The sequence below is a fragment of the Morus notabilis genome, unplaced genomic scaffold, assembly GCF_000414095.1.
Source record: "Morus notabilis unplaced genomic scaffold, ASM41409v2 Scaffold16, whole genome shotgun sequence".
In the NCBI taxonomy this organism is placed as follows: domain Eukaryota; kingdom Viridiplantae; phylum Streptophyta; class Magnoliopsida; order Rosales; family Moraceae; genus Morus; species Morus notabilis.
The window spans coordinates 552631-567520 of NW_010367452.1; the positions used below are offsets into that span (position 1 = coordinate 552631).

The window sequence follows — 14890 nt, forward strand, 5'->3', positions numbered from 1 at the left end:
CTTGCCGGTGAAATTGTATCTTGTAAATGTTGATCGGCCCGATCCCAATCCTTAATGCAAACCAAGGCTTCAACATTGAGTGACTGGTCTTTTAAAATAGAGATCATCAAATAGCGATGAAGTTATTAAACCAAACCAATCATTGAGTGACTTTTGATAAATTATCAATTTACTTTGGTATGCAAGTAGAAAGTTACTTTGATATAGAGTCACAAAGAGAGTGAAGAAAGTTGAAGAAAAAAGAGGATAATTAAGAGGATGAGGAGAGATTGTGAACAGAAAAATAGATAAAGATAGAAAGAAGAGTGATATAGAATAGAAAAATACGAGTATCTATAAGAACAAAACCGTCATTATATAGAAACATCACTTTTTAAAAATAAAAAATAATAAAAACGTGATGGCAATGTGTTTCTTTCCTTGTGTATATTGTTTTTTGAGGAATCCTTTTATCATGTGATTGATTATAAAAAAGGGTCAAGAATGTAAAAACTGAAATATTAAATTGCTAAAATAGGAATTTGCTCTTTCTATTAAGGAATTGTGTGTTTACCTTAATTAAAAAGTTAAAAATTTAAATAACAAATCTGGACATTAGGTCTAGTGGTATGAGTCTTGCTTTGGGTGTGAGAGATCCCGAGTTCGATTCTCGGAATGCCCCAATTTGTAACAATTAATATTTTCAGGCGGTTTTGGGCAACTCGGGCTTCGGGCAAAATTCGGGATTTCGGGTCGGGCAATTTGGGCAGTTCGGGCATGGTCGGAAAATTTAAAAAAATTCCAGCGGACGGCGGTATAGGGCGGTTAGATGGCGGCGGGCAAGAGAGTCAGTGTCAAATTTGGGCTACCCGAGCCCGAACCTGAAAATCTAGCTTGGGCGGGCGGGAGATGGGCTTGCCTGCCTAAGCCCGAAAAAATTCAGGCTTCGGGGCAGCCCACCGACCCGAACTTCCAGCACTAGTAATGTACGACTCTGAATTTTTATCATTTATTTTTAATTAATATTTTTTAATTAAATAATTATATTAGTCAAAAAAAATTTAAGTTTATTTTTTTTGGTATGTCATACGGCCCATACCTCTCATAAAATTGAACCCGCCCCGCCCCATCTTCTCTTCTTCTTCTTTAACGCCCATCCGCCGTCCAAGTTACTGTCTTCTCCATCGCCATTTCACCACACCATCCTTCTTCGTCGTTCAAACAACAAATTATAGACGGTGACCGAATCGAAACCGACCCAAAAAAATGACGATGTTCGTTAATGACCAAACCGACAAAAATTGTCTAAGAGACCAATGTATGGCGCGCCCCCATCCCCCCGGGACCATGGGCACCTTTTAATTTTGCCCCAAAACAAAGATTTTTCATAATTTTTTATTTCATTTGCTCCCTTAAAATTTTTTAAATTCAAATCTTCGTGTGATATTTTTAAAAAAAAATTTAGTTATACCCTAAGTTTATCATTTTTAAGTACTCTTGTTTCAAATTTAAAACCTCTATAAATAAAAAATAAACTATACTACTACTAAATTCACAAATTTTGAACTGTAAACTTAAAAGAATAACTATAAGGTCCATTACAAGTTTAATTCATATTAGGGGAAAAAAAATCAAAGATACAAATTGCTTAACAAACGAAAATGACTATTACATTGTAGTTCAATCCAAAATTTAATTTGTTTTTACGCCCCTTGAAAATTTTTTAGCTCCACCACTGCAGGCGACCTATTATTTTCTTAATGGACATGAATTATTTTTAGCTATTGGATTTAATCTGATGGCTCACCGGTGGGGAATAAAAATCATACCCCATTCTAGAATTTCCCTCAAACTTATCTACTCAAACTTTGTTTTTTTCCCTCGAAATAATTGTCTTCTCAAACTTTAGTGCATAAAAGAACCACAACCCATTAAAAAATGGAAAAGAGATTATTTGGCATAGATATCTCATATGAGGCATGTCAACTTAAACCTTTATTTTTGATATATGACCCATTGATTTTTATATATGGAATGGACCACCAAGAAAATGACTCATTGCTTCCTAATCCATGGGACTAGTAAATATCCTACTGGTATACGCCAATTTCTAAATATTGTTCGTTGGAATTATTTGCTAAGTTTAGAGTTTGGAAAATGATTTTTCTTTTTAAAAAAATACCAAAAACACATTAATGGTACTACGAGCAGTACATATATACATTTATGTAACATTTTTCAGTACCTCTTACATGATAATGGGACTGATTAATCCTATAATTTATTATACAACACAACAATAATGTTATGGTTTATGTGGTATTAGTTTGCCGTAGACTTTTATTTATTTATTTTTTTTAAAGCAAATTAGTTTGCTTGATAACATTCGTTTTTTCTCCAATTCTTAACTTTACAGGAATTACATGCTCAGTTGTGACGGTGAAAATATGAGATTTTCCATCTTTTCCCCTCCAAAAAAGTGTTCATGTAGGGCCCAGCTTTTACAGTATTCGACTCAAGTCCAACACGGTATAGATATATATATATATATAAGTTCTGCCACTACTTATTGATGAGCTGAACCAGAGTGTATTATGTTTCAGACATTGGCAAAGCACTGACGAGAATATTGTGATAATGAAAGTACAAAGAATATTGTACTCCGAGCTTTTCTGATTCATTAAGGCCTACATGTTAGTCAAAGTAAGCTTCCTAGTGGTAGCTTCATTCTCAGCATTTGCAGTTTCACAGACAAATAGAAAACCCACAAAGATTCAAGGTACATATTAGAATGTGATTTTCTTTCTACTTTTCCTCAGATTTTTATTTTCCCGGAAAATACATATGTGAACATACATAAACATTTATGTAAGAAGTTATTTTGTTAGTTTTGTAGACTAGATTCTAGTCATCTTGAGATTTCTTATGTTTCACTTATGTGGGGCTGGCTTTAATTTTAGATGGTACTTTCTTGGAATCAAAGAAAGTTGAAAAGGAGGAAGAGGAGCCTGAAGCTTCTAATATCCAAGTACTCTCTCCACCTCCCTCTCTCTCTCTCTCTCTCTATATATATATATATATATATGCATATATAAATATATATGTATGTATATCATAGTTTTATATCATAATCTTTCGTGATGGGTCTTAGTAGAGGGTGTGATATTATATTTATTCCATATAATAATAAACTTTTGTAAAAGGGTAATTCAAAAATATTATCATAGATCAATATTATACATGTTTAAGATTATTGTCACATAAAATAAATTATACAGTACACTTCTTATTACTACATGTTACAGTATGAATCGGTGATATTATATAGCAAAAGTGTCAAAAGGAATAAACAAAGTCTCACATGTTGCAGGATGAAGGTAAGAAAGAGGCTAAGATGTTTAGAAGTAAAATGTTGAGGGCTGCAAAAGAGACAGAAATGTTTAGTGTTTTAACAAGGGACTTAGAGAAGAGGAAAGTGTCCCTTGAATGGAAACTGCTGAAATTACATGGTTTGAAAGAAGAGAAAGCCTACAAGGCCCAATTGCAAAGGCATTTAAAGGAAAAGTCAGCAGAGATTGACATGCTTAATATCACTCTTGGCTCATTACAGACTGAGAAAAAGAGCCTAAAAGAAGAAATCAAGCAGAGTTTTTTTGTGAAGAAGAAGCTAGAAATGGCTAAGAAAACGGTAGCCGAAATGCGGAGAAAGATCGATGTCGATGAAAGGAATGTGAAGGGAAAGGTTTCGCTGATTGAAGAAAAAATGTGGAATTCAAGAGGATGAAAACCCTGAAAGAGATGCCCTGATTGAGGAAAAGTTGAAAGCTGCAAATAATGTTGAGTTAGAAGTAGTTAAAATGAAGAGAAGAAACAAAGAGCTTGAGCTAGAAAAGAGGGAATTGGTAGTTAAGTTGCTTGCTGCTCAAGCCAAAATACCTTCACTTTCTCACATGACTGAGGTAGATATAACTTCTTAACTAATTCTATTTAACAGCTATAGACATGTGATTTATACCCTTTAATTATAATTATTACTAATATCCATTTATGAATCCATATATTGTAACTTGCATATATCATACATTTTGCATGTTGCATGTAGATTTTCTCATCATTCAACATAACACATCACGAGGATCTAAAAAAACTAATATACTTCACAATTTAAGTAATTTAGTGTATGAATTGCTCTGTCTCTCAAGAATGGAAAAATACTCTTTAGTGTATTTAGAATCATCCTTCTTTCCAACATCAAATATATGAGTTCCCTGATTTGCAAGTGATATAATGGTCCATAGAGGTCTGGAGTGTTGATTTGTTTCTTTGTTTGTGTTTTTTTTTTAATATATTGTCGGGTGCGACCTGTTAAAAGTAGCCCAATTTTTAACAGCGTTGATTGATTTGTCTATCATCCAACGCATGATAAATTGTCTGCACGATACCAGAAAGCACCGGCCGTACCATAGTTCTAGACCAAATTATAGGAAAGTTGAAGGATCATGCCAAACACTTTCTGTTGCAGGGTAAAATCATGTCCAAGCTTGAAGATGAAATAAGTACATTGAGATGTGGCAACCAAGAGCTATCAAAACAAATAGAAAGATTTCAGAAGGACAGATTCACCATGGTGGAAGAGCTTGTTTACCAGCGCTGGCTTCACAGTTGCTTGAGATTTGAGATCCAAAACAAAGAAAATCCGCGAAGAGAAACCTCCGAAATTAGTCTCAAGAACGATCCGTTCCAAAATTTTGATGAGAAAAACAAGTCTCCATCTTCATATCCAAGTTCTTCTTACAGCATTTCTTCCAACATTAGCTCCTCAACTGAGACTGACCAAGTTGAAAGCACCACAATTGGAAGCTCTTCAAGTAGCCAAAACAGTATAACTAGCAAGACTCCTAATTTCATGCAAAGAATAAAGAATTTTGGAAGATGCAAAGATGACTCAAGTGCTGCTGCCTTGTTAGCAGAAAAGAGAAAGAAATCCAAGAGCAGGACGGGCCTCATCCGCAGATTCTCGACGTCAAAGGTTCTGGTGAACTCATCACCAAAACCGAGTTGCCCGCGGGTTAGGAGAGTTTCATTCAGTGATTCAGTTATGACACATAATGTGCCAAGTTCAGTTGAAAGTGTGTTGGATCAAAGTGCAAGTGATGAGAATTCTAGCCACAATTTCAGCATTGGCTTCGAGGGAAAGGAAAATTCAGAGGAAATAAAACCAGATGCGAGTCTTGTTAGTGGTGGGGATTCAAGTGACACAAGCGTGAAAGTTGTTGAAGGTTGTAGCATCAGTGAAATTTCTGTCTCAAAGGAAAACAAGGATGAAGATCACATGGCATATCTTTTTGTTGTATTGTTTTTCTTTCTCTTCATTTTTCTTGCTTATTTCTTGCAGATTACAACAAGATGTCACAAAGCTTGAGAATTGATGACAAGGGTAGACATGTATATTTCTATTGTAACTATTTTTCTTGTTTTTGTTTGGCTTTGAATTACTAGCTTACAGAGTATTTTGAAGATTAACTGAATGTGTAGTTTTGTAGAAGATTGAATTAGTATTTTGATGCTCCTCCTCTTTGTTTCTAATTATTTATTTGTTTATTTGTTACACATTTGTTCCCTTCCATGACTTTCTGATCTCGTTTTATTCTCTAAGTTAATTTTAGTTTTCATCTTTTAGGCTTCCTGAACTCAAAACTTTAATTTTAGGGCAGGTATGAATTTACCGCTAGGTCAAACATGCAATCATTTATATCGTTTATGTTTAAATGAGATCAAATATTATATTGTTTATGTTTTAATGAGATCTAGAGAAATGATCCTCTTTAGCAATTTGGAGTAACTTGTGAAGAAATTCGAATTTTTAGGTTTTTATTTTTTATTTATTATTTATTATTTTTATTTTTAACTTGTTAAACCCCTTAAGTACTTCCTTTCAGAGATCAAACTATCGAATATTAAATTTGTTGGTTGTAGACTTTGCATCCAAGGGATACAACAGCACTAAATTGGTGTTCATAACAAGTCCAAAATATAAAATATAACTTTTTCGAGTGACACTAATATAATTCCTTATAAACACCTCCAATCAAGTTACAATATTTTTGATATAGTTGTAGGGATGAAATTCAACTATCCTCTTTTTGCAACCATCCACAACTTGAATAAAAAGTAAAGGAAAAGAAACATAAAAATGCATCGGAGAGACCCAAATTTGGTAATATATGGTGTACTTGAATATATTTGGGCAATACATTCACTGTAATATGCAAGATTCTATTGGAAGTTGTGCACTCATCTTTTGTTGAGGAGATCATAGAATACCTCTGGCCTTCTATAGTTTGAGATACAAATGGCCTGAAATTAAAAGAGAATAACTTTCAATGTCAATATCATATTATAAAAATTAGGCTTTTTTGCATTGATACCCCCTCATCTTTACAAGTTTAGCAAATTGGTTCCTTAACTTTTTTTTTTCTGTACAATTCACTCTTTAAACTTTTAAATTTGTTGCATTGTTGGTCAAATTGAAAACGAAATTAAAAATTTAGACGTTATCTTCTACGTGAGTGTTTAATAAGGATAATTCTGCTCTTTTTGCATCAAATTAAACCCTTTATACACATCATGAATGAAAATTTTTTTGAAATTGGGGGACCCCTTAATTTTTTCCTAAAACAGTTAACTCTCAATTTCAAAAAAAAAAAAAAATTCCGCTCGTGATGCATACATGAGGATCAATTCGATGTAAAATGATATTAATTACCCTTATTAAATACTCATGTGTAAGATATCATCTGCATTTTTAAATTTATTTTTAATTTGACTAATATTGTAACAAATTTCAAAGTTTAAAGGGTGAGTTGCCAACAAAAAAAGTTAAGGGATTAAATTGCCAAACCCGTAAAGTTGAAGGGTTTTCCATACAAAATAGCCTAAAAATTATAGTGATATTAGTGAGCTTTTTAAAACTTTAAGGATGTAAATAAATAAATAAATAAAAAAAGTCACCTATCTATTCGTAAACAAGACAAATTAATGACTATTTCTAGATGCCACCATTATAATGCTAAAGGAGCACTATATATATTTGGAAAAAAATAAGATTTAGCCATAAGATAATACCAGCAATCAGGGTAAAATTTAGTCAGTTTTCAGAATTCTATGACTAAATTCATGTTTTACAAAAAGAAAAGAAAAAAAAAATTCTAGAAGCATCACAAGAAAGCAGTATGGCCCCTTTACCTGCGTTGCAAATGCCATGTGAATCAGCGTTGCCTCAGACCAAGGCCTACCAATAAACTGAAGACCAATTGGCAAACCCAATTTATCATATCCAACCTACAATTTTAAGGACACAAAAAAAAAGGCATTTTTTTAATTTAAATTTCACGTGACCAATTTAGTGTTATGTACTAGAAAAATAATGAAAGTATTGAATAAGTTCATACTGGAATAGTCACTGCAGGATAGCCCAGAAAGTTTCCTGATATTGAATACCGAACAAGTGCAGCTGACAAATATGCAAAATGTAGCAAAATAATTAGGTCATATACTAGGATTACTTTGCTTTGTTTTTGTTTTTTGTTTTCAAGCCAAGACAATTTATTAGCAAGTAGAAGCAAGATTTGTGGAGCAATTTTGTTAGGAGGTTAATTAATACCTCCATTAATATAGTCAAGTTCACCAGTCCTTAGAGCATCATCAAAAATTGGATAAGCAGTTACCCTGTACATGTCAAATGATCATCGAATTAAAACATAATATAATATATACATATATATATGTGTGTATATATATGGACTTTTCTTCAGTCCTTCCCCTCCAGTGGGAAATCCCTCTAAGGTAACACATAATTATAAAAATTTAACATGATAATTATTAAACGTAACATTGACATTAGAGAAAAATAATAACAAAAAATTCAATCATCTAAAAATTACATTACTTCTCTAGATCATCGATATTACCTTAAATAATTGCCATATTACATTTTAATAACTACAAGTTACGTTCAAATTTTAACATTTATATATATATATATATATATCTTTGAAAACGTTAAGATAGGCAATCTTCAAATTCCTTCAAATTTATTCATCCTATATATATCTTTTTCTTTTTTTTTTTTTCCTCTGTTGTTTAATCTGAAGACGAAAAAATAGAATATACCCTGTAGTTGGCGCAACAATGACATCGGCCTGGGCAAATATCTTCTCATGAAATTGAATTTGTCGGTTCCTGCGACATGTATAATATGGTAAAGATGTATTCTGATAGAAACGACATATAAACCTGTTTATGTAGTCTGTAAACTATGAATTTCAAGGTTGCTTGACTCAAGTTTCCTAAACATACTTTCTAATTTAAAAAAAAAATGAAAAATGGAGATTATGGAAAATATGTGAGTTATCGTCGTAAGAAATCGAAATATGAGCCTTCTTAACAGCTAAGATCAGGAAATTAAGCAAGATCATTAGAAATGGAAACTGAATAATTATTTTCTAATTTGAGTATCTGATATTTTTAATCAAATGTGTCACGCGTTATTACAAGCCGTGCCGTTCATACTAAACTTTTTTATTTTTTATTTTTTATTTTACGTGGATATCAATTTTGTGAAAATCCTACGAATGAATTTCCCAAATCCAATAAATTTGAAACTCATAAAAAGGGAATATGTTCTATGTACATGTATTCTTGGTATATAAAATATTTTTTCAAACAAGGTCATGTACAATTTGGCACTTGAATTGGTAAAACAAGGACTAGTAAATATACCTGATTTTTTGGGCCTTTATATATTCTTTGCTACTGAATGAACCATAAACTGCCAGGGCAACCCTTGCATCCCATCCTAATTCAGCAAAATCCCTATTTTAAAAAAAGATTAATATTAATTAAAGATTTAATTATTTCAATATCTTAGATCAAATTTTAACGGTGCATTGAGTATGATATAGAGAATCCATACAGCTTTTCAAGATGAGTACTAAGAGCAGTGGTGCACTCAGAGCCAATTGTTAAATAGTGGGCTAGCCGCATCACCTCTATCTCTGGAATGGTCACTCCTATTGTCTTATATATGCAAAAAGAGAGAGAGAGAGACACTATAATAATAATAATAATAATAATAATAATAATAATAATAATAATAACCAGTAATGCATCAATATAATATATATATATATATACTCGGTTATTAGGAGAAACACTATAATTATTATTATATACACACACATAAGCAGCAAAATATTTTCTTTGATCCACGTGGTAAAAGATAATTAATACCTTTTTTTTTTGGAAGGAAAAAATCTATGAGAATTTTAAAGTAGAAAGCAAAACTCAAGTCACAATCATGATTCATATCTTTGAAAATTTATGAAGAAAAATAAAAAAGTTACAAAGGGGAGGCTACGCCATACTATTTTCCTTTTGGAAGTTTGCAATTTGATAAATTACCACATTAACTTTATAATTTCAATTATATGTTTTGTAGTACCTTCCAACCACAGTGCTTCTCAAGTTTCTTCACGACATCAGAACAACAAATTCTGATATCATCACTGCAATCATTGAACCACTAATTGAACCAATTAGTGGTTTAAGAAATGAGAATCTATTAATATATTATAAAGAACTTGTGTAGGAAAAAATTGTATAGATTGCTTGATATTTGAGAACAATAACTAACCTCATCGTACTTAGCCAACTTGATATTTGATATTGGCGGTGGTGAGTTCAGCAGTGGAAAATGTACTCTAGGCTGAAAGATTTTTGTTTTAAAAAAAAATAATATACAGAAAAGAGGAGAAAAATGTTGATATTAAGAATGATATATTGATCTGATTATACAAAAACGCCTTGCTAGGCAGGCCAAGTTCAGAAGAAATGCCCATACTTAATATGGGGAAAAAAATCGATTTTTCTACAATAGATTTAAGGTTTTTGAGTCTAGGAAACTAATTATTGAACAATGGATGAGCAGAGTGCATGTTTATTAAATTTAAAAGCTTCATATTGCATATATTGGCTAAGAGTGGAAACAAATATCATTTTCTACTCATTGGCCTACTTTTATAAGTTAACATTGAAGATGATATGAAAACAGTTCAACCAGCAAAAATATATATATATGATATGAAGAAAGGATTAGAATACCAGAAATTTTTAGGACCCGTTTGTTTCATGCGTTTAAACCTATGGTTTTGATTTTATTACAGTATTTTTCTCTCACAAAAAATTTAAATTTCAAATGTCAGAGTCAAAAATCAGTGATTTAAACACATGAATTGAACGGGCCCTTAAAGTTTGTAGTTTCGTGTCTGGCTTGTTCTTTTAAAGTTAAAAGGGTATCATTTTTTTTTTTTTTTTGAAATTCTATGTTTTATGTTTGGAATTTTTACCTTTTCTGAATGTTGAAATATGTTAAGAAATGATTCAAGGGTATTTTTTTTTTTCGTCTACAAAATGCATAAGAGATAAATTTAAAATAAGTATTTCAAATCAAAGGATACCTTTATGATGTCTAAAAACAAATGGATAAATTAAATACCAAAAAAAAAAATTAAACATATATTTATAAGAATTATCTCAAGTTTGGCACCTGAATTAGTCAGGCACGTATAACTTTTTCTTGTATGCCCGTATAATATTGTTCGTATGTGTGTAACACTCAATTTACTTCAGTATAACATTGAAAAGATGCCGTTCAACATATGTAACATTGTGCAAGTATTAACACACATGCGAACTGTGTTATACAAGATATTTAAAAAAAAAAAAAGATGGGCTTAAGACTCTACATGTATTCCTATAATTAACCCTAAATAATTTATTGTTTTTTTTTTTTTTTTCAACAAGTGTTGACGTGCATGTTTACTGTTTAGGAAGGAAAGTAGGTATGGATACAAACAAACATGCATGTGTACAATCTGATGCTCTAAATTTATATAAAGTCCAAAATTTGATGAAGAACAGCAATAAAGCTAATTAAATATAAAATGTAATCAATATTTAAGCATTGATTCCTAAACTAAGTTCTCACCATTATAGTAGATTGATGCGATGGTAGTTCGCCACTAATAGCTGCATAGCTATAGACCAAAATAAAATAAATAAAATAAAATAAAATAAAAATAAAGAACCCTTCATTTCGAAATCTTTACAAAATTGCATTGAAATAAGAAAAGTATAGCTCACGACAAGAAATAATATAGCATATATATATATATATATCTGTAATCTCTGTGTGAGTGTACAAAGAGGAAGAGAACACTAACACAATAAAGGCATCCTCAACGGTGTCTGCTAGTATTCCAACCATCCCAACCGTCCAATTCAGAGGAAGAACACTAGGAAAGAAAAATGATAGATGATTAATCTTAAGCAAACTATATTATACAAGAAAAATTCTCAAGCACGAGCTTTTAACTAAAAATAATGCTCAAATATCTTACCCTGAATGAGGCACACGGCCAAAGGTTGGTTTGAAACCAACAACACCACAAAGAGCTGCAGGCATTCGGACAGATCCTAAGCATATAAAAAAACGAAGTAGGTAAGAAAATATATTCATATTAGAAACAAAAGGTATATAAAAAAAATATAATAAAAACCCCATTTTCACGTATAGTATTTTATTCAATTTTAATAACTAATAATTTAGAGATATTTTTTAAATGACGACAAATGATAATTGATATTAAGACTTCAATATTCATATATTCATAAATAAATCTTTGCAAGGAGAACTGATTTCAAAAAAACTGTGTTTTTCTTTAAAAAAGAAAAATCAAGAAAATATAACCTAGAAAAACTCTATAGTAGATAACAAATTATTTCAATTTTTTAATTTAGTGTACAAATTATTTCAATTGAACTCAAAATAATTAAGAAAAATCTTGTAAGTACCTCCCCCATCAACGCCAAGGGCAACAGGACACAATCCAGCAGCCACCACTGCGGCAGACCCACTAGAAGAGCCTCCAGAGATCTTGTTTCTATCGTATGGATTTCTAGTTGCCCTAAAGTAACATTTAACAATTTATAACACCACAAACATATTATATAATATACACATTTTCATAATTCATTAGTGGAATGCCATTCGACTTGATTAATCAAAAATCATAATATATAGTGAAAGCTAGAAATTACAATTTCTATCTACCATCAAAATCAATCATGTTAAGCTAAATATTCTCGTCAATCGTAGCACATGTTTAGTCCGCAATTTAAACCACAATTCAAATCATTTTACTATAGTATTTTCTTGTATAAAAATTTGAATTTTTATTTCAAACTTTATGTAAACCCATGAGTTAAACTAGCTTAGTTTATATAGCACATATATTTAAAGGCAAAAAAAAAAAAAAGAGTTGCTATAATTTGTTGATCTTACCCATAATGGGGATTTATCCCACTGGTTCCAGCCCCAAGTTCATGCATATTGGTTTTCCCAACAAGTATGGCTCCACATGATCTAAGACGCTTCACACAACATGCATCATCCTTACAAGGTCTTTGTTTGTGCAACCATTTTGTCCCCCCTGGATTTATGAAGCGATTTTCAAGATACACACACCATATATACATATATATATATATGAGTGTGTGAAGAAAATATCAGTACTATATACTAATTATTCACAGAATGATTAGGAAATCAATCAATATTTTTCATGAATAATGAAATTCTAATTAAAAATATTGATCAAGTTAAGTACCTGTCGTCGGATATGGCTTGCAATCTATTTCATCCTTGATAGCAATTAGGACTCCATCTAGAGATGAAATGGGTACGCCTAGAGAGGGAAGAAACATTAATGGAAATCGTATAGAGGATATGTATAGTTTAATATTGGGATTTCGAAGTAAATAATATGATATATATTCTCATATAGACGGAGAAATTAGAAACTCAATAGGGCATATATAATATGTGCACATATGATGAATATAATTTCTTAATCATGATGCTTATTAATGCAGGGGATGTTAAGGGGGCGGGGCGGGCTGGGAAATGATTTTTCATTTCCCATCCCCAACCCCATCCCTGCTAATTAAGAAAAGGTGGAGCTGGGATTAGGGATTTATGTCTGGGAGGCTTTTTTTATTTCCATCTTATTCCACCATCTTACATAATAATGCATTTAAAAGTTATTTTATTTTATTTTTTTGAATGAGGAAATTTCATTTCAACAAAAAGAGATATAGACTCGAACCAAAGTTACAAATGGTCCCAAATACAAGAGAATTCAACCCCCAACAACTTGATCCACCAAAAAATTATTGCAAGCACAGGGACTCCTCAATAGTCGATGGACTAATCTAGACGATATAGAGAGATTGTTTATGGACTAGGTTGGTAGGTACTGAGACTCCTCAACAGTCGATGGACTAATCTAGACGTCTGAGACTAAACCTCAAATAAAGGAGACATAAACAACACGATATAGAGAGATCTCTAGGCAGACATCACTATCCACACTATCAAAAATCAACTCGATCAGATGGGACACACAGACTAAACTGAAAGATGGAAAATCCACCTCCATTATTACAAAATAACACTTAAAAAATGGCGAAAACAACGCCATCACTCCTTTATTATAAATTAAGGCACACATCAAAGAAAAAAAAAAACCCAAAGCATCACTGGCACAAGCCTCTAATGATTTTGCAATCGGTGAGAGGACCACGAGTAAAGAAAGAAGGCTTCTAAAGAGAAGCGGCGTAGTTGGATCGAGACCGTCAAACGGAAGTGAATGATTAGCACTCGCCACTGCTATCATCCTCCAGAGACGACACCACCCCTAGCAAAGGAAGCCCATCACCTCCAGAAAAAAGCCTCCTAAAGGACTCAGTCACCCAACGTTGAAGGCGCCGGAAAATGCCTCCTAAATGTTTGGTTTCCAACTTCCAAACGATTTCAGTTTGCCCTAATCAAGCCGTCTCACGACACACTCCACCATCATAGAAGAAACCACGGCGAGACGAGCTTGGGGACCGATTTTTAGGGTCGGGAGACCTGCGACGCGCCTGAGGCTATGCTGGAAGCCTGAAACTCCAATCAATACTCAAACTTCTTTTTTTTCTCTCTCGTTTCCTCTGTCTCTAAACTAGGGTTTTACTATTTACGTTTCCTAAAATTATATCAATTTAAAACAAAGATAAAGTAAAATTTCTAAATCTAAATCAAAACAAAAGGTTATACAAAAGAAACTAAATTCTAAATATATGCACACTAAATCTTATCTTAATAATGAAGCTCCAAAAGGGCTAATTATTTTTAAAAAAGTAAATATTAATGAGTTTATTTATATGAAATATGATCAGCCAGTGATAGAGTGGTTAGTGTTTTTTCTGTACTCGCCCCATTACGACTCGTGGATAATGGCTTAGTTTGGTAGTGCTGTAGATTTTGAAAAAAATACTTTTAGCTGTGCTGAAGGAAGAAATAGCTGTTACAAAAAAGCAGCTGAGTGTTTGGTAAACTATAATTATAGTAGCTGTGCTGGTTTTAAAATCAGTGTAATAGCGTTTAGTAAATTATGACGTTGAATTGCTGTGGATAGTTAAAAATTATGACTATATTATATTATACTATAATATAATATATATAATTACAATATAATATATATTTATTATCATATTTAATATAATACAAAAAACTATTATTATATAATTATGATATAGAATATAATAATATTATTAAAATAATAACTGAAATAATTAAAAATAATGATTATATTATATTATAATTACAATATAATGCATATTTATTATTATATTAAATATAATACAATAAAACTATTATTAAATAACATATTATATAACTATGATATAGAATATAATAATATTATTAAAATGGTTAATATAATTATAATATTATAATATTTCAGTTATA

The 14890-nt window shown here is 31.6% G+C and overlaps 2 protein-coding genes across 2 annotated transcripts in view; one reads left to right on the forward strand and one right to left on the reverse strand.

Annotated features, from left to right (window-relative positions):
• Positions 1-3836: 3836 nt before the first annotated feature.
• On the forward strand, positions 3837-5401 carry LOC21405106 (protein CHUP1, chloroplastic). The gene is made up of 2 exons (XM_024175010.1): positions 3837-3938; positions 4502-5401. Exons 1-2 carry the CDS (start codon positions 3837-3839, stop codon positions 5399-5401), a joined length of 1002 nt encoding a protein of 333 aa, XP_024030778.1.
• A 720-nt stretch (positions 5402-6121) lies between these two features.
• The window catches only part of LOC21405107 (fatty acid amide hydrolase), a 16084-nt gene continuing 7315 nt past the window's right edge, over positions 6122-14890 (reverse strand). The window contains exons 6-20 of the mRNA XM_024175022.1: positions 12708-12785; positions 12383-12530; positions 11893-12005; positions 11439-11514; positions 11262-11333; positions 11027-11075; positions 9674-9745; positions 9482-9562; positions 8954-9057; positions 8761-8853; positions 8152-8220; positions 7643-7707; positions 7431-7492; positions 7225-7320; positions 6122-6336 (exon numbers count right to left, since the gene is read on the reverse strand). Coding sequence (XP_024030790.1) covers positions 6274-6336; positions 7225-7320; positions 7431-7492; positions 7643-7707; positions 8152-8220; positions 8761-8853; positions 8954-9057; positions 9482-9562; positions 9674-9745; positions 11027-11075; positions 11262-11333; positions 11439-11514; positions 11893-12005; positions 12383-12530; positions 12708-12785 — 1241 coding nt within the window. The 3' untranslated portion in view covers positions 6122-6273. The remainder of the gene's footprint in view (positions 6337-7224; positions 7321-7430; positions 7493-7642; positions 7708-8151; positions 8221-8760; positions 8854-8953; positions 9058-9481; positions 9563-9673; positions 9746-11026; positions 11076-11261; positions 11334-11438; positions 11515-11892; positions 12006-12382; positions 12531-12707; positions 12786-14890) is intronic.